This window comes from Perca flavescens, chromosome 2, assembly GCF_004354835.1.
Source record: "Perca flavescens isolate YP-PL-M2 chromosome 2, PFLA_1.0, whole genome shotgun sequence".
NCBI classification, from domain to species: domain Eukaryota; kingdom Metazoa; phylum Chordata; class Actinopteri; order Perciformes; family Percidae; genus Perca; species Perca flavescens.
Genome location: NC_041332.1, coordinates 5,068,733 through 5,093,732, shown reverse-complemented (window position 1 = coordinate 5,093,732; position 25,000 = coordinate 5,068,733). Strand labels below are relative to the sequence as shown.

The 25,000-nt window shown below is 42.1% G+C and overlaps 1 protein-coding gene across 2 annotated transcripts in view; it reads left to right on the top strand.

Annotated features, from left to right (window-relative positions):
* Positions 1-247: 247 nt before the first annotated feature.
* vps54 (VPS54 subunit of GARP complex) overlaps positions 248-25,000 on the top strand; it is a 60,059-nt gene continuing 35,306 nt past the window's right edge. For both annotated transcript variants that reach the window (XM_028601097.1, XM_028601088.1), the window contains exons 1-7: positions 248-404; positions 8,667-8,835; positions 10,095-10,354; positions 16,942-17,026; positions 18,434-18,468; positions 18,944-19,075; positions 19,412-19,797. In XM_028601097.1, the coding sequence (XP_028456898.1) occupies positions 8,697-8,835; positions 10,095-10,354; positions 16,942-17,026; positions 18,434-18,468; positions 18,944-19,075; positions 19,412-19,797 (1,037 nt within the window). In that variant the 5' untranslated portion in view covers positions 248-404; positions 8,667-8,696. The remainder of the gene's footprint in view (positions 405-8,666; positions 8,836-10,094; positions 10,355-16,941; positions 17,027-18,433; positions 18,469-18,943; positions 19,076-19,411; positions 19,798-25,000) is intronic.

Here is a 25,000-nt window from a genome sequence, read left to right as displayed (position 1 = left end):
GAGAGAGAGAGAAAGGGGGAGACATGCAGGGCACCGTCACAGGTCAGATTCGAACCCTGCACCTGTGCGTCGAGGCATTAAACCTCTCAGAACATGCGCGCCCGCTCCACCCACTGAACCAACCCGGCCACACATGTAATGTAACGTATTGGCCAGCAGGTGGCAGCAGCGAGCTGTGGTGAAAACAGAACACAGAAGAAGCGGCCGCTGGCTGGCCGGCCCCGCCCTCCTCCCGCAGTGCATCATGGTCGGTGTATCTGCTACTACTGCTGCTGTGTGTCCGGTTGTTTTCCTCTCGGTTCCTCCGGTATTCCTGTGATGTTGAAGAGGAGAAACGCCGGTTGCTGTGCTTCACACGAGAGGTACGGAGGCGACCAAAGCCCCGCTGTCACGGAACTTTCCCGGTGTGTGTCTTTTATTTAATTTCGCCTTGTCAAGAGTTTCTAGCTGTTAGCTTGCCTGGCTAACCTGCTAGCATTAGCCAGTCTAGTCTACGTGTAACCCCGACAACATTAGCTTTTTTAGCGTTAGCTTTTGACCCTGGCCGCGGCTATTCGGAGCCTTTATCAGCCCTGTCATCGAAAGTGAAATGTTGTGTAGTGTGTTTTTTTGTTACCGTTTAGTGTTGACTTCACTGTCCGCTCGGTGGATTTAACGCCAACGGATAAATCAATGAATGCACGGGCACTAAGCTAAAGCTAGCTGGCTAGCCTCTGTCACAGCTGCCTGTCCTGTTGGAAGACAGCAGTATCGGAACGTAACTAAGTACATTTACTCGAGTTCTTGAGTACACATTTTAAGGTACTTGTACTTGTGTTTGTGTGTGTGTGTGTTTGTAGGAATGTTTGTACTTAAGTACTTGTGTACACATTTTAAGGTACTTGTATTTTTGTGTATGTTTAGGAGTGTGTAGGAATGTGTAGTAGTGTGTGTTTGTAGGAGTGTGTGTGTTTAGGAGTGTGTAGGAGAGTGTGTGTTTGTAGGAGTGTGTGTTGACTTAAGTACTTGTGTACACATTTTAAGGTACTTGTACTTGTGTGTGTTTTGGAGAGTGTAGGTGTGTGTGTGTGTGTGTGTGTGTGTGTTTTGGAGAGTGTAGGTGTGTGTGTCATTGTAGGAGTGTGTGTGTACTAAGTACATGTGTACACATTTTAAGGTACTTTTTCTATAAAACTTTCTACTTGTACTCCGCTACACCTCAGAGGTAGCTATAGTACTTTTTACTCCACAACTTTTGTACTTTCCAGATGTTTCTCCCCCCCTCTGTGTCCAGTGAAAACCTCGTATCTCCAGATGTGTCAATGCTGAATGTTGGTGATGAAACTGAAGGGTGAAGTTTTCTAGAGATGCTCAGAGTACAACTTTCTAGGCCAATTTCCGATTTTCTCGGAGCTAGGCTGGCCGATACCCATTTCATTTTTTCTAACCACTTTACAGATAATGGATATTTATTTTCTATCTTTTCTTTAATACAACATGTTGTTGACCAGATAATGGATCACTATACAATAAAACTTATATACAGTACAGGCCAAAAGTTTGGACACACCTTCTCATTCAATGCGTTTCCTTTTTATTTTCATGACTATTTACATTGTAGATTCTCACTGAAGGCATCAAAACTATGAATGAACACATATGGAGTTATGTACTTAACAAAAAAGTGTGAAATAACTGAAAACATGTCTTATATTTTAGATTCTTCAAAGTAGTCACCCTTTGCTTTTTTATTAATAAGGGAAATAATTCCACTAATTAACCCTGACAAAGCACACCTGTGAAGGTAAAACCATTTCAGGTGACTACCTCATGAAGCTCATTGAGAGAACACCAAGGGTTTGCAGAGTTATCAAAAAAAGCAAAGGGTGGCTACTTTGAAGAACCTAAAAAAATACAATTTTTGGTGATGATCGGAAACGGTAAGTACCGCGAAAACACCGGAAGGTGCATGAGGTCTGAAGTGTCTGAATATGGCCAATAGCAGCGAGTGGTGTCCGAACGTGGACACAGTGATGCCTAGGTAACGTAAATGCGTAACGAAAACACTAACCGAACATCATTTACACACCAACCTAGTCCCATGATCCTTTGCACTGCCGTGCAGAACAGTCAGCACAACGGGCATCCTGCCGGCCATTAGAATATGATCTTATAGACCATGATGCATCGCTGTAGATTAAACTACCCAACAGTATATAAAGGAGTTAGAATGAGCGTAACCTTAAAGGAGAATTGTTGGAGAGGTGTTGAAATTAATCAAATAATCGATGCATCAAATCATGGACGTGGACGATGCTGCATGGATAATCGGCCGGCCATAATTGATTATTTCTGTTTTATAATGTTTTGCACATTCAGGAAGTGCCATGTGCTCAGGAGGGCTGGGAAAAAAATCGATTTGATTTAAAAATCGAGTTGGTAGGTCAAATCGATTCATATTTTCAAAAAAATCTATTTTTTTTTAAGATTTCTTTTTAATCCAAATACAGTATAAATAATGTGGATGTTTAACAATCTTTGTTGCACAGTGACTTTTCACTCCGAGAAAGGGTTTGCCTTTGCAATTTTGTTTATGTTGATGCACTTTAATTAAATACAATAAATATATATTTTTAAAATATATTTACAATTCGCAGTTATTTTGTTTTAAATGGAAGGGGGGGGGATTGAATCGTAAATCGAGATTTTTATAAAAAAAATCGCAGATTTATGATCGCAGATTTTTTGAGGGAAACAAAATGCCCAGCTCTAGTGCTCAGTGCTGTATAGCTGAAAAGCTACGAATTAAATCTCCTACATGGCTTAGAATGGCTTAATAGAAACATGGATTTGACGCATCGTGATGCATCGAGACATCGAATCGCTGACGTGATGATCCTAATCGAATCGGGAGATCAGTGAAGATTCACACCTCTAGTCTGTAGCGAGAAAAACGAAAATCGGCGCCGCCTACACCCTGTTATCCTCTTGCTATCGTTAGCACCCAGGAGGCTGAAACGGGGCAGGTTTTAAACATGCTTTCAGCCTCTTTAACGTGTTTTGAAATGTCATTCCAAGTGCCTACCCATGTGAAGGGACTCCTTCCGAGTGAACACAGTGAATCTGACTGCAGTAGATGTGAAATAAATGCATAAAAGTCGTGCTAATTCCGCTCTGGTTAGTTCTGGTGTTGAGACGGCAATTTATAAACAGAACTACTTGTTGAAATCGACCAGAATTCTCCTTTTTTAAACGTTTACAGCAGGAAAATGCAACATACACATGAATGCAGAAGGAATATTAATCCAGAAACATCAGATAGAAGAAGGAAAAACACTGACAGGATTTTACTGCTCAAGCAATCTTTTTACTTTTCATACTTTAAGTACATTTGCTGAGAAAACGCAAAGATAAGGAGTCAATTTGAGTGAATAAGACTAAGAAGCCATTCGTCCTTGTACTCTATACTTGGAGGAGCTTTTGCAGAACTGAAAGTCCCTAAAATTGTGGCCGTCCACAAGTGACACGTCAACACAGAAATATTACACCTTGTTTACTGAAAGCAGCGGGATTATAATGGTGCGTTCTTTTTGTCTTGTAATCACGACTAGTAGCTCGAGTGTGACGTGTTGAACAACGAATAACCGCGGGGTTGTTGCGTTCTTTTTGTCACACGATACTACGATTGGGAGAAAAGATGGATTTTTGTAACATTTTTAGTAACATTTAGGATTCTATTCACCCAGTTATTGACATATTATACACCTATACAGTACAGGCCAAAAGTTTGGACACACCTTCTCATTCAATGAGTTTCCTTTTTATTTTCATGACTATTTACATTGTAGATTCTCACTGAAGGCATCAAAACTATGAATGAACACATATGGAATTATGTACTTAACAAAAAAGTGTGAAATAACTGAAAACATGTCTTATATTTTAGATTCTTCAAAGTAGCCACCCTTTGCTTTTTTTGATAACCCTGCAAACCCTTGGTGTTCTCTCAATGAGCTTCATGAGGTAGTCACCTGAAATGGTTTTACCTTCACAGGTGTGCTTTGTCAGGGTTAATTAGTGGAATTATTTCCCTTATTAATAAAAAAGCAAAGGGTGGCTACTTTGAAGAATCTAAAATATAAGACATGTTTTCAGTTATTTCACACTTTTTTGTTAAGTACATAATTCCACATGTGTTCATTCATAGTTTTGATGCCTTCAGTGAGAATCTACAATGTAAATAGTCATGAAAATAAAAAGGAAACTCATTGAATGAGAAGGTGTATCCAAACTTTTGGCCTGTACTGTATTTCACAGTTTGATACATGAAAGTTACGTTTTGATTAACGTTAGGCTACTGCTCTGCTTTCTGCTCCAGACTCGGCTTAAAGCCATTGTTGTCATATAGCAACCGAGCGTCTCTAGCCAATTTCAGCTGCACAAGCTCCAAAATAACTAATCAGGCGGTATTTAACTCCTAATAAGACTGTAGAGACATGTAATCAGTATACAGCACTATGTTTAACTCCTAATAAGACTGTAGAGACATGTTTAGCAGTATACAGCTCTATGTTTAACTCCTAATAAGACTGTAGAGACATGTCTATAGGTAGCAGTATACAGCACTATGTTTAACTCCTAATAAGACTGTAGAGACATGTCTATAGGTAGCAGTATACAGCACTATGTTTAACTCCTAATAAGACTGTAGAGACATGTCTATAGGTAGCAGTATACAGCACTATGTTTAACTCCTAATAAGACTGTAGAGACATGCCTATAGGTAGCAGTATACAGCACTATGTTTAACTCCTAATAAGACTGTAGAGACATGCCTATAGGTAGCAGTATACAGCACTATGTTTAACTCCTAATAAGACTGTAGAGCACATGTTTCTAATAAGACTGTAGACATGTAGTAGTATACAGCACTATGTTTAACTCCTAATAAGACTGTAGAGACATGTCACAGTATAGAGCACTATGTTTAACTCCTAATAAGACTGTAGAGACATGTCTATAGGTAGCAGTATACAGCACTATGTTTAACTCCTAATAAGACTGTAGAGACATGCCTATAGGTAGCAGTATACAGCACTATGTTTAACTCCTAATAAGACTGTAGAGACATGTCTATAGGTAGCAGTATACAGCACTATGTTTAACTCCTAATAAGACTGTAGAGACATGTCTATAGGTAGCAGTATACAGCACTATGTTTAACTCCTAATAAGACTGTAGAGACATGTCTATAGGTAGCAGTATACAGCACTAACTAACACACACACACAGACACACACACAGACACACACACACACACACACACACACACAAGCACACACAGTCTTTTTCTGTATAATCATTGCTTTTTGGTCACAAATACGTAGTGCCGGGTCATTTATTGTACCTAAATTTTAGGGCTGCAATCTGTTTAATCAGCGTCTCGACGGGACGGTCTCGGTGTCCCCCAGCTGCACACAACGAACTATAAACGCACTTTCAGTTTCGGGTCTGAACGTGACTGCAGACACACTCGCTGTGAACAGCTGTGACTTCCTGTACATCAGAGAGGCTGACACATTAATCTATATATGTTCATATTGTCATTATCAGCACATCGTGGGTTTGTTTCTCCATACTCTCTGACTTCCTGTCTCCGTCTCTCAAAATCGAGCCCATTGGTTCCTATACCAAAGACGTAAAATCTCTTAATTCAACATAAGTTTAATCAGTTATTTCCTAACAGAAGGTAGCAGTATACAGCACTATGTTTAACTCCTAATAAGACTGTAGAGACATGTCTATAGGTAGCAGTATACAGCACTATGTTTAACTCCTAATAAGACTGTAGAGACATGTCTATAGGTAGCAGTATACAGCACTATGTTTAACTCCTAATAAGACTGTAGAGACATGTCTATAGGTAGCAGTATACAGCACTATGTTTAACTCCTAATAAGACTGTAGAGACATGTCTATAGGTAGCAGTATAGAGCACTATGTTTAACTCCTAATAAGACTGTAGAGACATGTCTATAGGTAGCAGTATACAGCACTATGTTTAACTCCTAATAAGACTGTAGAGACATGTCTATAGGTAGCAGTATACAGCACTATGTTTAACTCCTAATAAGACTGTAGAGACATGTCTATAGGTAGCAGTATACAGCACTATGTTTAACTCCTAATAAGACTGTAGAGACATGTCTATAGGTAGTAGTATACAGCACTATGTTTAACTCCTAATAAGACTGTAGAGACATGTCTATAGGTAGCAGTATAGAGCACTATGTTTAACTCCTAATAAGACTGTAGAGACATGTCTATAGGTAGCAGTATACAGCACTATGTTTAACTCCTAATAAGACTGTAGAGACATGTCTATAGGTAGCAGTATACAGCACTATGTTTAACTCCTAATAAGACTGTAGAGACATGCCTATAGGTAGCAGTATACAGCACTATGTTTAACTCCTAATAAGACTGTAGAGACATGTCTATAGGTAGCAGTATACAGCACTATGTTTAACTCCTAATAAGACTGTAGAGACATGTCTATAGGTAGTAGTATACAGCACTATGTTTAACTCCTAATAAGACTGTAGAGACATGTCTATAGGTAGCAGTATACAGCACTAACTAACACACACACACAGACACACACACAGACACACACACACACACACACACACACAAGCACACACAGTCTTTTTCTGTATAATCATTGCTTTTTGGTCACAAATACGTAGTGCCGGGTCATTTATTGTACCTAAATTTTAGGGCTGCAATCTGTTTAATCAGCGTCTCGACGGGACGGTCTCGGTGTCCCCCCCCAGCTGCACACAACGAACTATAAACGCACTTTCAGTTTCGGGTCTGAACGTGACTGCAGACACACTCGCTGTGAACAGCTGTGACTTCCTGTACATCAGAGAGGCTGACACATTAATCTATATATGTTCATATTGTCATTATCAGCACATCGTGGGTTTGTTTCTCCATACTCTCTGACTTCCTGTCTCCGTCTCTCAAAATCGAGCCCATTGGTTCCTATACCAAAGACGTAAAATCTCTTAATTCAACATAAGTTTAATCAGTTATTTCCTAACAGAAGGAAATAATAGAGCACTTGTTGGGGACTATTTTCAGCGGCGGATTAATCCACATTTGGTGCTCTAGTAATTGTTCAAGGCTCTTTGATTGTGTGCACAACACGTAGACGTTGGTTGAGACGACAAAGACAAAAGAAAAAGCGAAAATTTGAATCTGATATGAAAATATCAGCAGAAAACTGCACTTTAAAATGCAGCTGTCATTCTTTCAATGTTAAATTTGTTCAATAAAATGTTGGAAATGATTTCCTTTCATTTGTTTTAAATTCAAAAAGCAAGTTTGATCTACTTTGGCAGAACTGAGTACATTTTAAAATCTGTTTATTATTTAACGCATATTATATCGTAATCGACAACGGGAGAAATGCATGGACAGCCTTCCCCTTTCTAATCAGTCCTTGCAGAAAAATGCAGTTTTTTTTGTGATTGTTGCCGGCCTATCCTTGATTATGCGGCACGTTTTCTTAAAAAATGCGATTGGAATATGCTATATGACAGTGGTTCTCAAACTTTTTTCAATAATGTACCCCTTCTGAATTGTTTCTTTAAGCCAAGTGACCCCTGACCAGCGCTAATCATTTTCGGTAGAAAAAAGAAAGTGTATATAAAGAGGAACAGTACAGCGATGTTAGCGATAGATTTACTAAACAACAGCCTTGGACCTGGAAAACGCATTTAGATGCTGATGAGAAAAAGAGACAAAATCTTGGGAAAAAAAAGACAAAATCTTGGAAAAAGATGGTAGAAAGGAAGTCAAGAATAGGTCAAAAAAGTATCCAAAACTTCAAAAACAGCGACATAAGAAGAAAAAAGTGAGAAACTACTAAAAAAGTAGGACTAGAAGGAAGAAAGGTGAGATTAGGGCCAAAGGAGGAGACACAAATGTCACATTTGTGTCACACATGTCACAAAAAAATTCTACACAAAGAGGAACAATGTTAAACATTTAGTTAAATATCTCACGTACCCCCTGCAGTCCTCCAGAGTACACGTACCCCCATTTGAGAAACACTGCTATATAATATTTATGCGATGAAATTGCGGGAACTTGTGTTTGATTATGTTCACGTCACGTAATGACGTCACTACATAACGTTCCCATGGCAACAGTGGAAAATGGCTGCTCTTGTGTAAAGTAAAGCGACATTTTTCAACTTTCCGCTAAGATATATTATGGGACTTTTTTGCTACGAAAATGCGGGGGGGTTACGAAATCACGCAAGCAACGAATATTTGGCGCGAAAATCGGCAAAAGTGTATAAATATGTGGACTTTGGCTGATTATGCGTTGAATTGTGCGATCACATAATCACATTTTTCTGGAGGGACAGACTAATGTGTTTGTTTCTAACGTGTGTGTGTGTGTTTTGTTTGTGTGTGTGTGTGTGTGTGTGTGTGTGTGTGTGTGTGTGTGTGTGTGTGTGTGTGTGTGTGTGTGTGTGTGTGTGTGTGTGTGTGTGTGTGTGTGTGTGTGTGTGTGTGTGTGTGTGTGTGTGTGTGTGTGTGTGTGTGTGTGTGTGTGTGTGTGTGTGTGTGTGTGTGTGTGTGTGTGTGTGTGTGTGTCTGTGTCTGCAGCTAGCCTCCTGGGAGGCCAGTCCCGATGCCATGGCCTCCGGCCACGGCTCTTCCTCGGTGCCTCGCGGAGGCCGAGACGGGACCTATCACAAGGAGCGGGACGCCCCCCCCCAGCCCCGCTGCCGGTCCGTCCGCTCCCTGCCCGACGTCTGCCCCAAGGAGCCCACCGGTGGGGGCAACTGTAGTCTGTGCACACCGCCCTGTAGCACTCGCACACAACATCTTACAACCACAGAATCCCTTTGAAAAGCCAAAGATGTTCAGTTTACAGGGTTTAAAACACAGAAAACAAGCATGTGTTTACATTAGAATGACATCATTGAACCTAATTCATTTTCTGTCAATCTATTAATAATTTGTGTCTGTGCAGTGTGTGTGTGTCTCCATGCATGTGTGTGTCTGTGCAGTGTCTGTGTGTGTGTCTGTGCAGTGAGTCTGTGTCCGTGCAGTGTCTCTCTCTGTGTGTCTCCGTGCTGTGTGTGTGTGTGTCTGTGTGTCTCTCTGTGTATGTGTCTCCGTGCAGTGTGTGTGTGTGTGTCTGTCTGTGTGTCTCTCTGTGTATGTGTCTCTCTCTCTGTGTATGTGTCTCCGTGCAGTGTGTGTGTGTGTGTGTGTGTGTGTGTCTCTCTCTCTATGTGTCTCCGTGCAGTGTGTGTGTGTGTCTCTGTGTATGTGTCTCCGTGCTGTGTGTGTGTGTCTCTCTCTGTGTATGTCTCCGTGCTGTATGTGTGTGTGTCTCTCTGTGTATGTGTCTCCGTGCAGTGTGTGTGTCTCTCTCTGTGTATGTGTCTCCGTGCAGTGTGTGTGTGTGTGTGTCTCTCTCTGTGTATGTGTCTCCGTGCAGTGTGTGTGTGTGTGTCTCTCTCTCTGTGTATGTGTCTCCGTGCAGTGTGTGTGTGTGTGTGTGTGTGTGTGTGTGTGTGTGTGTGTGTGTGTGTCTCTCTCTGTGTATGTGTCTCCGTGCAGTGTGTGTGTGTGTGTGTGTGTGTGTGTGTGTGTGTGTGTGTGTGTGTCTCTCTCTCTGTGTATGTGTCTCCGTGCTGTGTGTGTGTGAGTACATACATGTGTGTGTGTGTGTGTGTGTCTCTCTCTCTCTGTGTATGTGTCTCCATGCAGTGTGTGTGTGTGTGTGTGTGTGTGTGTGTGTGTGTGTCTCTCTGTGTATGTGTCTCCATGCAGTGTGTGTGTGTGTGTGTGTGTGTGTCTGTCTGTCTGTCTGTCTGTCTGTCTGTCTGTCTGTCTGTCTGTCTGTCTGTCTGTCTGTCTGTGTCTCCATGCTGTGTGTGTGTCTCTCTGTGTATGTGTGTCTCCGTGCAGTGTGTGTGTTTCTGCGTGCGTGTGTGTGTGTGTGTGTCTGTCGCGTGCAGATATTACAATTAGTAATTAAATGTGGAAGTGGTGTAACCCCCGACTCTGGTGTTCCTGCAGGTGAGGGGCGGGGCCTGTGTGAGGGGCGGGGCCTGTGTGACGGCCAGTCCGTGGTGGCGGAGCACGACCGGTGGACCGTGTTGAGCTCGAAGGTCAACCTGCCGGCCGCGCTTAACGACCCGCGCCTTGCCAAGCGTGAGTCCGACTTCTTCACCAAAACGTGGGGGCTGGACTTCGCCGAGACGGAGGTGATGCCCTCCTTCTACCTCCCCAACATCACCAGGGAACACTTCGGGCCATACCTGCAGGAGATGGCTCAGGTAACACACACACACACACGCACACACTACACGGATACACAGACGCACACACTGCACGGATACACAGACGCACGCACACACACACACACACTGCACGGATACACAGACGCACGCACACACACACACTGCACGGATAAACAGACGCACACACACTGCAAAGATACACAGACGCACGCACAAACACACACACACACTGCACGGATACATGCACAAACACACACACGCACTGCACGCACACACTGCACGGATACACAGACACGCACAAATACACACACACACACACTGCACGGATACACAGACGCACACACAGACACGCACACACACAGACGCACACACACACTGCGAAGATACACAGACGCACACACAGACACGCACAAACACACACTGCACGGATACACGCACAAACGCATGCACACACACACACACACACACTGCACGGATACACAGACATGCACACACAGACTGACCTACCACACACACACACACACACACACACACACATACTGCACGGACACACAGACACGCACACCTTGCACGGACACGCACACACACACACTGCACAGACATACAGACTCACACACACTACACGGACACACAGACCCGCACACACTGCACGGACACGCACACACACACACATACACACACACACTGCACGCATGCACACACACACACTGCACGGACACGCACACACACACAGGCACACACAGACATTGACTTATTCACAGCGTTCGGGACACTCAGTAGAGACGATTATTTGTGGATTATTAAATTAATCGCAGACTATTTTGATAGCAGAAGAATCTGTTTGAGTTCAGTGATTGGCTGAAGGAGGGCAAAGCTTTAACGTTGACTTTTACATTACATTACATTACATGTCATTTAGCCGACGCTTTTACCCAGAGCGACTTACAATTACTATATATGTCAGAGGTGACACGCCTCTGGAGCAACTAGGGGTTAAGTGTCTTGCTCAGGGACACATTGGTTGATGTATCACAGTGGGAATTGAACCTGAGGGTCTCCCACACCAAAGGCACGTGTTACATCCACTGCTCCATCATCCACGACTTGTTTGGTATCTGTCATGTTTGTGTTCAGCCTCGCCTCACCTTGTGGGTGTGTCGGGAAACCTGTCGAAGCCGTTGGAGCTCCAACGGTTTCTTTTTATAGACTCGATACTTCCGTTGTCAGTTAATGGGATTAGTTGTTCTATAAAATGTCAGAAAATGGTGAAAATTGCAGCATTTCATTTTGATTTTTAAAATGGCTTGTGCACGCTATGCTTGTTACACACACAGTTTAAGAGGGTTGAGTTCCTGCCTGTTAAGCTTAGGGTTGAAAAACTTAAACTCAATCATATGTACGGTATTATTAATGGTGTAGCCCCAAAGTATTTGGGATTTCAGATTTTAATGGTACATACTCAACGTGCCCATGAGACTAGGGCCAGTGTCCGTTCATGTAAGGTGCCATGTGTGAATAGTGAAGCCAGAAAATCCTTTTTTTATACAGGAATTATTTTATGGAATAGTCTTCCACTTCATATCAAAATGGCAGTAAACTAAAAGGGATTTTAGACATAAAGTTAGGGCCTACTTATGGAATAAAATAGATAATTAGGGGGAAATAAAATCTAGATTGGGGACAGGGAAATTTATTGTTTCGTAGTTCATGGTGTGTTAGCTGGTTTTTTGATGTGTAGTTTTATTTTTTATTGTTTTAACCTTAGGACTGTATGTGTTTGCATGTATTGTATGTTACATTACATGTCATTTAGCTGACGCTTTTATGCAAAGCGACTTACAATTGTTACATATCAGAGGTCACACACCTCTGGAGCAACTAGGGGATAAGTGTCTTGCTCAGGGACACATTGGTTGATGTATCACAGTGTGAATCGAACCCGGGTCTGCCACACTAAAGACATATCCACTGCGCCATCACCACCCCGTATGTCCTGTTCTCTTACATCAGGGACCATGTTGGAAAAAAGTGTTTCTCGCTTTTACATGTTATCCCTTGGATCCCCTCGTTGTCTTTCTAGATCCATAAATACAGGGACGCACAGCAGCACACACACATGCAGAAGATTACAAATAAAAATATTACGGTGTGAAATAGTATTATGACATGATCTGCTCAGGTGCTTTCACTTCACGCACGAGCAGATCAGTTTCTTCTCCTGAAAATCTCCCCCTTTCCTGCTCAACAAATCCTCCATCATAACAGCAATGCTCCAAGGTCCAAACGCGCCTGGCTTTTAAAGGGAATGGTAGATGATCTCTGATTGGTTGATTGCATGTTACGCCCAAAACACACCTATGATTTAATGAAGACACTAAGGACAACCCTTTAGGACCAGGCACCCGGCACACGGACCCTTTTTTACCACCATCAAACTAGCAAAAGTGGATTTGGACACGCCATAAACACACCTGCACCAGGCGCTTCACACCGTGACCTTAGATCATTAAAATAGGGCCCTTTTTTTAACTTTTAAAGATTTCTACTCAATTGTCTAACTCCGACTACTGAATTTCACATCACACATTTTGAGTTATATATGAGCGTTAGCGTTATATATGAGTCTTGTTAAAAGCATGTTAACCTATCTGTTTGACTATAAAGGATTTAACAATGTTTGGTTAAACACGTTTCTTAAAGAACACGCCGACTTATTGGGACTTTGTCTTATTTACCGTAACCCCCAGAGTTAGACTAGTCGATACATACCCTTCTCATCTCCGTGCGTGCTGTAATGCTGTCTGACGGCTCCAGCAGCATCAGGCCAGCACAGAACCTGCAGGTGAATGGTTCCAGTAATCCTACTGCTCCCAATAAGTGACAAAATAACTCCAACATGTTCCTATTTACATGTTGTGATTTGTAGAGTCACAGCGTGTACAAAAAACAACGTAACATGAGACACAGCCATCTTCTAACTGTAAACAAACTGGGAACTATATTCTCAGGTGGAAGAATATAGTACTTGGGCGGAGTGATATGCTCGCAGCAAGCCTGTCTGAGAATGTAGTTCCCAACATGTAAATAGGAACATGTTGGTGTTATTTTGTCACTTTTGTCACAATTCGGAGCAGTAGGCTAGTTGGAACCAGTCACCTGCAGGATCTGTGCTAGGCTAAGCTAATGCTGGAGCCGTCAGACAGCATTACAGCACACACGGAGATGAGAAGGGTATGTATGGACTAGTCTAACTCTGGGGGTTACGGTGAATAAGCTGAAGACCCAATAAGTCAGCGTGCTCCTTTAACCTTTGTGTTCCCGTCGGCTGTGCAACTTTGTGTTTTTCTGGGTTGAAATTTCACCATTTTTTTTGTTCTTTTTTTTTACACTTTTCTCAACGTTTTTGTCGATTTCACTCAAATTTTTTTTGTCACTTTTTTTTGTTCGTTTTCTTTTTAATTGTGTTTTTGTCGCTTGTTCAAATTTTTGTGTCACTTTTTTAAACAAGATTTTCTCCCCTTTGGCGATGTTTTTTGGGTCACTTTTTCTGATTTATTCATGCACTTTTTGTCAGCGTTTTTGTAGATGTTTTTTTAACATTTGTCACTTTTTTCAACGTTCTTTTGCCATAGTTCTGATATGGAAAGTTTTTGTCTATTATCTGCTCCCACTCACTAAAACCTGCCCCAGCGTTGTTGTCCTTCTGCTTGTGTACTTTAGGATTTATGATTCTGCTGTGGTCGTTTTAAAAGCCGTGGTGGTGCACCACAGACGGAGATATTCATGGGAAAACACACTCATGTGACCCAGTGAAACAACAAGGAGGAGCCACACATGGAGACATCTGTGTTTCCTTCTTCTCTACTGAATGTCTTCTTGTATTATTATTTGATTAAATCATCAGATAAGCACTCTGTCAGGAAATGAAATGAGCCTCTGGCTTGTTTTACAGAATCTGGGACAAATTTTTCTTTTTTGCAACATAATAGCTTTTAGAGGAGTCGATGAAACTTGATTCAAACCTGACAGCACTCTGTTTATCGAGTCATGCTTTGATCTACTTTGTGCTGACAATTTCAGATCTTTCAAAGTGTTTAAATATCTTGATTTTCAGACCTTACAAAGTGTTAAAATATCTCTATTTTCAGACCTTACAAAGTGTTAATATCCCGATATTCAGACCTTACAAATTGTTAAAATATCTCGATTTTCAGACCTTCCAAAGTGTTAATATCCCGATATTCAGACCTTACAAAATGTTAAAATATCTTGATTTTCAGACCTTTCAAAGTGTTAAAATGTCTCTATTTTCAGACTTTTCAAAGTGTTAAAATATCCAGATTTTTAGACCTTACAAATTGTTAAAATATCTCGATTTTCAGACCTTACAAATTGTTAAAATATCTCAATTTTCAGACCTTACAAAATGTTAAAATATCTTGAGGTTAGTTATTTTTTCCCTGTGTAATGTCGTGTTTCTCCACTTGACAGACGTCCAGATAAGGATCATCACAAACTGCATCATCATCATCAGCAGCAGTTTGTGTTGAACCTTTTCTCATTCTTCCTGCTCAAAGTTTCATTAAGTTTCAGAAGTTTGCTCAAACAGTACCTTTTTAATTCCTTTTGTATCACTTGGCTTTATATTCACTTTCTTATAACTGTAAAATGGTATGAAAAGTTTAGAAATTGGTTATAAAAGTCCCCAGATAGGCCCACATGGTTTCACTTCCAGGCTGAGGTGTGAAAAGACTTTGTCACCTGGACCGACTTCTTTCTGTTCCTGTAAGAGCTGCTCAGTTCTTAGAAATGTTGATAATTTCCTCCTCGAGACAAAAGAACAGTTGTCAGACGTTCCTCTGATGCTTCCTTATTACTTGTGTGCTGGTTCATTGTTCTCATTGGACAACAGGAACTGTGGCCTTTTGGAAGTTTAGTGGTTTGGTTTTCATTAAGCGCCCCCCTCAGGCTAATTTTCACATTTCCTTCGGGAATTATAGTTTGTTCCATTTGTACTCGGAAGTCGGATTTTCCGAGGTCAAAGTCGGCAAGGCGCACCTTTTAACCTTCGGGATTTCCATGCTCAGACTCGTTCTCTTAATACATCCGTACCTCAGACGTCCGGCAAAAACGCAAGTCTTTCGATTCATTTTCACACAGACACACACACACACACACACACACACACACACACACACACACACAGACACGCACACACACACACACACACACAGAGACACGCACACAAAGCGATGCACACACAAACACACACAGACGCACACGTGCACGCATACAGAGTTGCACACACAGACACACACTGCACTAACACGCACGCACACAGACACACACAAAGAGATGCACACACAGACGCACACACATACAGAGATGCACACGGACATGCACACACATACAGAGATGCACACACACAGAGACACACACGCACACACATACAGAGATGCACACACACAGAGACACACACGCACACACACACACACAGAGATGCACACACACGGAGACACACACGCACACACACACAGAGATGCACACACACGGAGACACACACACACACACACAGAGATGCACACACACGGAGACACACGCACACACACACAGAGATGCACACACACGGAGACACACACGCACACACACACAGAGATGCACACACACGGAGACACACACGCACACACATACAGAGATGCTCACACACAGACACACACGCATACAGAGATGCACACGGACATGCACACACATACAGAGATGCACACACACACACACACACACACACACACACACACGCACACAGAGAGATCGGACTTGTCGTTGTGTTTTGAGGTGGTGTGAGAGTCCCGTACAGGAAACATCACTGCCTCTATCTCTGCCACGAGAACGTTTTTAAAAACACCAAAACACAAGCTCTGAACTGCCCGGGAGTTTGGGGAACTTTGCTGACTGTTTTCTCAGTCTCATTTCTTTCTCTGTCTCCGCTTAATGAAGCTGCCTTCAGGTGCGGCAGGACATTTCGAGATCTATAAACGATCTGACGGAAACATTGGAGAGTTAAAGAACACCACGGGACGCTGTTTTCACCGACACTCCCACCGCTGCACAACCCTGCGGAAAATCTCTTGGTGGCTTTCTTTTGTTCAGTTCAGTCAGGTTATTATGCGCTCAATGGTGTTTTAAGCCCCCAACGTCGACTTCAAGGCACCTAACCTTAACCCCTAACTATTGCCTAATCCAAGTGCCTTCCAGGCAGCGCTGCCTGGAAGACGACGTTCGGGGCTTAAAACACCAAACACCTTATTAAGCCAAATGGGAAACTTGATCTGCAGTCACAAGTGCAAGATAAAACAAAAAAAAAACTGTATACAAACAACCTACAAATAAACAAAAAGACGACAATACAAAGACATGTACAAAAATGTTTCCTCTACGTAAGGTATATATAACACCACAAGAGCAATCTCTAAAAATTGTACATTGCACGTGCAAATTAAGCGGAGTTATTGCACATGGAGCCTTGAATGTCTCTTGGTCTGAACGTGCCGTTGCCGTGGTTTTAGATGTCGAGTTTAAACCAAAAACGTCTGAATCTTTTTGTCTTTCTGTGCTTTCATTATCAGAGGGAAAGAATCCATGAACGCTGCAAGACGATCTGTCCCAACAAAGACGACGTGGACACCGTCTCCAGTATCACCACCAATCACGGTATGAATTATTAAGCTGCTGCTGCTGGTCCATAAAACCACCAGTGGAAGCACACTTTGCTTTCAGGCACACAGACACACATACACACCGAGACAGAGAGACACACAGACACATAGAGACACACACAGACACATAGAGACACACACAGACACATAGAAACACACAGACAAACATACACACAGAGACAGAGAGACACACAGACACATAGAGACACACACAGACACATAGAAACACACAGACAAACATACACACAGAGACAGAGAGACACACAGACACATAGAGACACACACAGACACATAGAGACACACACAGACACATAGAAACACACAGACAAACATACACACCGAGACAGAGAGACACACAGACACATAGAGACATAGACACATAGACACGCACAGACACACGCACAGACACACGCACAGACACACGCACAGACACACACAGACACACATACACACAGAGACAGATAGACACGCACAGACACATAGACAGAGAAACACACAGACACACGCACAGACACACACACAGACATACGCACAGACACACACACAGACATACGCACAGAAACACATACACACAGAGACAGATAGACACGCACAGACACACGCACAGACACACACACACAGACACACAGACACATAGACAGAGAGACGCACAGACACACGCACAGACACATAGATACACACAGACACATAGATACACACAGACACATAGACAGAGAGACGCACAGACACATAGACACACACAGACACATAGACACACACAGACACAGACAGACACACGCACAGACACACGCACAGACACACACACAGACACAGACACACACAGACACAAACAGACACACAGACACAGACACACACAGACACAAACAGACACACAGACACACAGACACACACACAGACACACACGCACAGACACAGACAGACAGAAAGACACACAGACAGACAGACAGGCAGACAGACAGGCACACAGGCAGACAGACAGACAGACAGACAGGCACACAGACAGACAGACAGGCACACAGACAGACGCACACACTGCACACAGATGCACAGACACACACACGCTGGACACGCCTGAAATTTTAATATGTGACCTGACGAGCAAACTAGGGCTGCTAGATTATGGAAAAAAACATAATCACAATTATTTTGGTCCAAATTCAAGTAACGATTATGAGTTACTCGTTCTTTTTATAATATTATTACTATGCAATCCAAGGAATATCGTGATATCTCTTCAAAAAAAGGAAAAAAACTCCCAATTAGTTTTTACTTTGTAGTTCATAATGTAAAATTAACTTAAACACAGCTGACCATCTGAACAATAATATGTGACTGATTCAGAGCTTTTCTTGTTTTTTTTTTTTTTTTTTTTTTTTTTTTTTTTTTTTTTTTTTTTTTTTAGACAAATCCCGAGCTGAGTTGGATCAAGTCCCCAAGGTACCAAGTCTACTCTTATTCTCTGTTTTTTTTAGGGCTGGGTGATATGGAGAAAATCAAATATCACGATATTTTTCACCTAATACTTCTATATCGATACCGCAACGATATTGCAGTGACTATTGGTGCTTTCACAAAATATTTACACAATGAGATTTTAGATCAATAATCATCAGTAATGTGGATATAATGTCTAAGTGGGTAAAGGTGAATAATAGAACAGCTACAACAGTCTGATAAGTTCAGAAAATGACATTACTTTACTGTAATGCAGCCTTTAAAACCAGGAAAAGACACTTATGTTATATTACAATATCCAAAATCTAAGACGATACCTAGTCTCATATCACGATATCGATATAATATCAATATATTGCCCAGCTCTACTGTTTTTATTGGATCAGAGTTGTAGAAACTGCAGCTTGTACTCTGTAACTCTCTGTAACTACTTCTGGTGTTTTTTAAAAACGTGCAGATCTTCATGAGGCCTGACTTTGCTCTGGAAGACCCGGCCACATTCAACGCTGTGTTGCCATGGTCACACTTCAACAGCGCCGGGGGCAAGAGCAGCAGAGACGTGGCCTCGTCCAAACTGCTGCAGGAGAAGGTGAACGCACTCATCCGCTCTGCACAACACACAAGATCACACATCACCAGGGCTGTCAACAAATATTCTTAATTCATATATATATATATATATATATATATATATATATATATATATATATATATATATATATATATATATATATATATATATATATATATATATATATATGAATATATATATATATATATATATATATATATATATATATATATATATATATATATATATATATATATATATATATATATATAGTCAATTTTGACAGCCGTACACATCACTGGCTCTTCTTAGAAAATGTAACGTAAACTTTGACCTCTGGGTCTCTGCCTCCAGCTGAGCCACTACCTGGACGTGGTGGAAGTGAGCATCGCCCGGCAGATCTCGCTGCGCTCCGAGGCCTTTTTCCACGCCATGTCCTCGCAGCACGAGCTGCAGGACCGGCTGCAGGAGACGCAGAGCGCCGTGGCGGTCCTGCGGGGCCGCACCGCCGCCATCGACCGCGTCATGTGCCAGGGCCCGCTGCGGGCCGTCCGCACCGCCCTGACGCGCAACAACTGCGTGAAGCTGCACAACAAGCTGAAGCTGATGGCGGCGGTGCATCAGACGCAGCCCACGGTGCAGCTGCTGCTCTCCACCTCCGAGTTCGTCGGAGCGCTGGAGCTCATCTCCACCACCAAGGAGGTGCTGCAGCAGGAGCTGCAGGGAGTCCACAGCTTCAGGTGAGTCAGGAGTCGTAGTGTTGTACTCGAGACCACCTAAAGCGAGACCAAGTCATCGCCAAGACCGAGTCAAGGCCAATACCAGACTGAACTGGGCCCTCATTAAATTATGGAATAATTTAAAAAATAATAATTAAAATAGACCTATTTGTGGAAAAAAATACGTAATACTTGTTGCTAGTTGTAACTAGTTGCATAAAAGCTTTTTAGTTGTTTTCTTCCTAATTGTCCTTGTAATAGTGGTCAAACCCCCTCCTGCCTCCCCCCTACACGAAAATGGTTTGGCCACTGATCAAAATTTGAAGTTGTCAGTAGGCTAGATTTGAAGTTCGGTACGCTCACGATGTCCGGTCAGCACAAGTCTGGTGCTCAGAAAAGGAAAGAAAAGAAAGAAAATAGAGGCCTTAGAGATGTTCTAAACAATTATTTAAAAAAAGGTGGCGACGGTGAAGCTCGAACTAATAGCCTAAAGTCAACGTAGAGCAAGGTAAGAGACAGCGCAGCCAACGTTTACGAGCCTTGTAACGTAAGCTAACAGGCCAGCTCTAATGTTAACGTCCATCAGCTTGTATAAAAGCCCGACACAACACATTATCTTTGACAGTAGTAGTAGTAGTTTAACAGTTGAGTTTGGTAGCTCCGTCAGAGAGGATGAGACAGAGAGAGAGAGAGAGAAGCTGGTCTGCGCACGTGCATGCTAGAAATAAGACTGAACAGAAAAGATGTTTATACAACCCCAAATCAGAAAAAGTTGGGACAGTATGGAAAACACAAATAAAAAAAAAAAGAAAGTAGTGATTTCTAAATGTACTTTGACTTGTATTTCATTGCAGACAATGGGAACACAAAAATATTTCATTTTCTGTCTGGTCAACTTAATTTCATTTGTAAATATTAGGGTTGGGTACCGAAACTCGGTGCCAATAGGGAACCGGTGCCGACGTAAACGGTAGTAACGAGACCGAATAAGAACGAAAGTTTCGGTGCCTCATTTTGGTGCCTGACTTTAGACTACACCTGACAGCATGTAACGTTAGCCTACCTTTAGCTAGCAGCTGGATTAATCACGGTTAAAATGCTAACAGCTAACGTTAAACAGTGTAAAGTGTGACTGTATTTCACTGTGGAGGACTTCTACAGCGGGGTGTAACAGTCTGCTCTGCAGCGCAGCAGCTGCCGTTGTCACAATTCATAGATATACAGTATGTTTATATGGTCGGAATTAAACAACACAGACGGTGCGTTCACTTGCAGCTGCCGTTGTCGGAATTAAACAACACAGATTCACTTAAAACAGGTAGCCTCGTGGTGCATTGACAGTAATTGTAAAATACCCTTTTCCCATCTGGGGTTCAACAGCAATTTACTGGTGAAATAAGTTATTGTTATTGTTATTACATTATTATTAAATCTTTAATTTTGACCATGGCCTTAGCAATACACAAGTCACTGACTGTGAAATTGAAATTGAATTGTTGTTTACTAGCCTTTTTTTTTTTTTTTTTTTTTTTTTTTTTTTTAACTTTATTGAAAAGTACCGGTTCAGGCACCGTTTAGGCACCGGCACCGTTTTAAAAGTATCGATTTAGCACCGGAATCGAAAAAAAACCAAACGATACCCAACCCTAGTAAATATACATCTTTTCCTGTCATTCAGACCTGCAACACATTCCAAAAAAGGTTGGGACAGGAGCAATTTAGGGCTAGTAATCAGGTAAATTTGGTTAAATAATGATGTGATTTGAAACGGGTGATGTCAACAGGTGATTGTAATCATGATTTGGTACAAAAAGCAGCATCCAAGAAAGGTCTAGTCCTTTAGGAGCAAAGATGGGCCGAGGATCGCCAGTTTGCCAACAAATACGTGAGAAAATTATTGAAATGTTTAAAAACAATGTTCCTCAAAGAAAGATAGGAAGACATTTGCTTATTTCACCTTCAACAGTGCATAACATAATTAAAAGATTCAAGGAATGTGGAGGAATTTCAGTGCGCAAAGGACAAGGGTGCGAGCTGAACAACCGTGATCTCCGATCCCTCAGGCGCCACTGCATCAAGAATGGTCATTCATCTATAAGCAATATCACCACATGGGCCCAGGACTACTTTGGCAAACCTTTTGTCAAGTACCACACTACGTAGTTACATCCACAAATGCCAGTTAAAACTGTACTGTGCCAAAAGGAAGCCCCTATGTTAACCGTGTCCAGAAGCATCGTCGACTTCTCTGGGCTCGGAGGCATCTGGGATGGACCATCACACGGTGGAAACGTGTACTGTGGTCGATGAATCAGTATTTCAGGTATTTTTTGGGGAGAAATGGACCCTTCTTTGGTGCTCCGGACCAAAGAAGAAAAGGATCATCCAGACTGCAAGTCCCAAAGCCGGGGTCTGTCATGGTATGGGGTTGTGTCAGTGCCCTTGGCAAAGGTAACTTGCACTTCTGTGATGGCACCATTAATGCTGAAAAGTACATAGAGATTTTGGAGCACAATATGCTGCCTTCAAGAAGACATCTTTTCCAGGAACGTCCAAGCATATTTCAACAAGATGATGCAAAACCACATTCTGCACACATTACAAAGTCCTGGCTGCAGAGGAAGAGGATACGGGGACTTGACTGGCCTGCCTGCAGTCCCGACCTGTCTCCAATAGAGAATGTGAGGCGCAAAATGCGACAACGAAGACCCCGTACTGTTGCCCACCTTAAGACTTGTTTGCAGCAAGAATGGGACAAAATTACACCTGAAACACTTCGTCACTTGGTGTCTTCAGTCCCTAAATGTCTTTTTAAGTGTTGTGAAAAGGAATGGCAGCATTACCAAGTAATAGTAAAGTTTACTGTTCCAACTTTTTTTGAAATGTGTTGCAAGAACCAAAATGGGAATTTTGTTTTTGGAAGAAAAAAAAACAAACAAAAAAAATCGTGAGGAACACATTAAATGATGTGCTGTTGTATTGTCTGCAATGAAATACAAGTCAAAGTACATTTAGAAATCACTACCACTACTACTTTTTTTTTTTTTTTTTTTTTATTTGTGTTTTCCATATTGTCCCAACTTTTTTCTGATTTGGGGTTGTATGTTGTTTTGACACAAATACATTTAATAAATGACATTTTGATGTTGGAAAGTCTCGAGGTTTTGACAAAAATGCAGATATAAATGTAAGTTAAAAAAAAATTTAAATTATTGATTTTCAAATATTGCAACCTGTCAACACAGAACGAAATATTCTGGAGCCTATTTTAACGTTAATACTTGCTGACCTTGTCTTTGCTGTAATCGGATCAGTGTTTACGGGAGATATACAGTATTTATTTTTATGTTTATGGGAGACATACAGTGAGGAAAATAAGTATTTGAACACCCTGCTATTTTGCAAGTTCTCCCACTTGGAAATCATGGAGGGGTCTGAAATTGTCATCGTAGGTGCATGTCCACTGTGAGAGACATAATCTAAAAAAAAAAATATCCAGAAATCACAATATATGATTTTTTAACTATTTATTTGTATGATACAGCTGCAAATAAGTATTTGAACACCTGTCTATCAGCTGGAATTCTGACCCTCAAAGACCTGTTAGTCTGCCTTTAAAATGTCCACCTCCACTCCATTTATTATCCTAAATTAGATGCACCTGTTTGATGTCGTTAGCTGCATAAAGACACCTGTCCACCCCATACAATCAGTAAGAATCCAACTACTAACATGGCCAAGACCAAAGAGCTGTCCAAAGACACTAGAGACAAAATTGTACACCTCCACAAGGCTGGAAAGGGCTACAGGGAAATTGCCAAGCAGCTTGGTAAAAAAAGGTCCACTGTTGGAGCAATCATTAGAAAACGGAAGAAGCTAAACATGACTGTCAATCTCCCTCGGACTGGGGCTCCATGCAAGATCTCACCTCGTGGGGTCTCAATGATCCTAAGAAAGGTGAGAAATCAGCCCAGAACTACACGGGAGGAGCTGGTCAATGACCTGAAAAGAGCTGGGACCACCGTTTCCAAGGTTACTGTTGGTACATACACTAAGACGTCATGGTTTGAAATCATGCATGGCACGGAAGGTTCCCCTGCTTAAACCAGCACATGTCCAGGCCCGTCTTAAGTTTGCCAATGACCATTTGGATGATCCAGAGGAGTCATGGGAGAAAGTCATGTGGTCAGATGAGACCAAAATAGAACTTTTTGGTCATAATTCCACTAACCGTGTTTGGAGGAAGAAGAATGATGAGTACCATCCCAAGAACACAATCCCTACTGTGAAGCATGGGGGTGGTAGCATCATGCTTTGGGGGTGTTTCTCTGCACATGGGACAGGGCGACTGCACTGTATTAAGGAGAGGATGGCCGGGGCCATGTATTGCAAGATTTTGGGGAACAACCTCCTTCCCTCAGTTAGAGCATTGAAGATGGGTCGAGGCTGGGTCTTCCAACATGACAATGACCCGAAGCACACAGCCAGGATAACCAAGGAGTGGCTCTGTAAGAAGCATATCAAGGTTCTGGCGTGGCCTAGCCAGTCTCCAGACCTAAACTTTGGAGGGAGCTCAAACTCCGTGTTTCTCAGCGACAGCCCAGAAACCTGACTGATCTAGAGAAGATCTGTGTGGAGGAGTGGGCCTAAATCCCTCCTGCAGTGTGTGCAAACCTGGTGGAAAAACTACAGGAAACGTTTGACCTCTGTACTTGCAAACAAAGGCTACTTTACCAAATATTAACATTGATTTTCTCAGGTGTTCAAATACGTATTTGCAGCTGTATCATACAAATAAATAGTTAAAAAATCATACATTGTGATTTCTGGATTTTTTTTTTTTAAGATTATGTCTCTCACAGTGGACATGCACCTACGATGACCATTTAAGACCCCTCCATGATTTCCAAGTGGGAGAACATGCAAAATAGCAGGGTGTTCAAATACTTATTTCCCTCACTGTACATGTGTACAGACAAGGCTAGCAGCAGCAGCGCCGTGTCAGACATGTTTCTGGTGGGAAAGGACGTGGAAGTACTCCTCTGCTTGGAAAGGTTATGAGGTTGATGTTGGACCCCGACCTGAATGAGACTTGGGTACCACTGTCTCAACTTGCATAGCATGAGTTCGTAAGCTGGGAATTCCACACCACCATTTCTGTGCTGGCATTTCTTGTTACTCATCAGCTGACATGTACACTTACTTACTCGCAGTCTGTCCGACT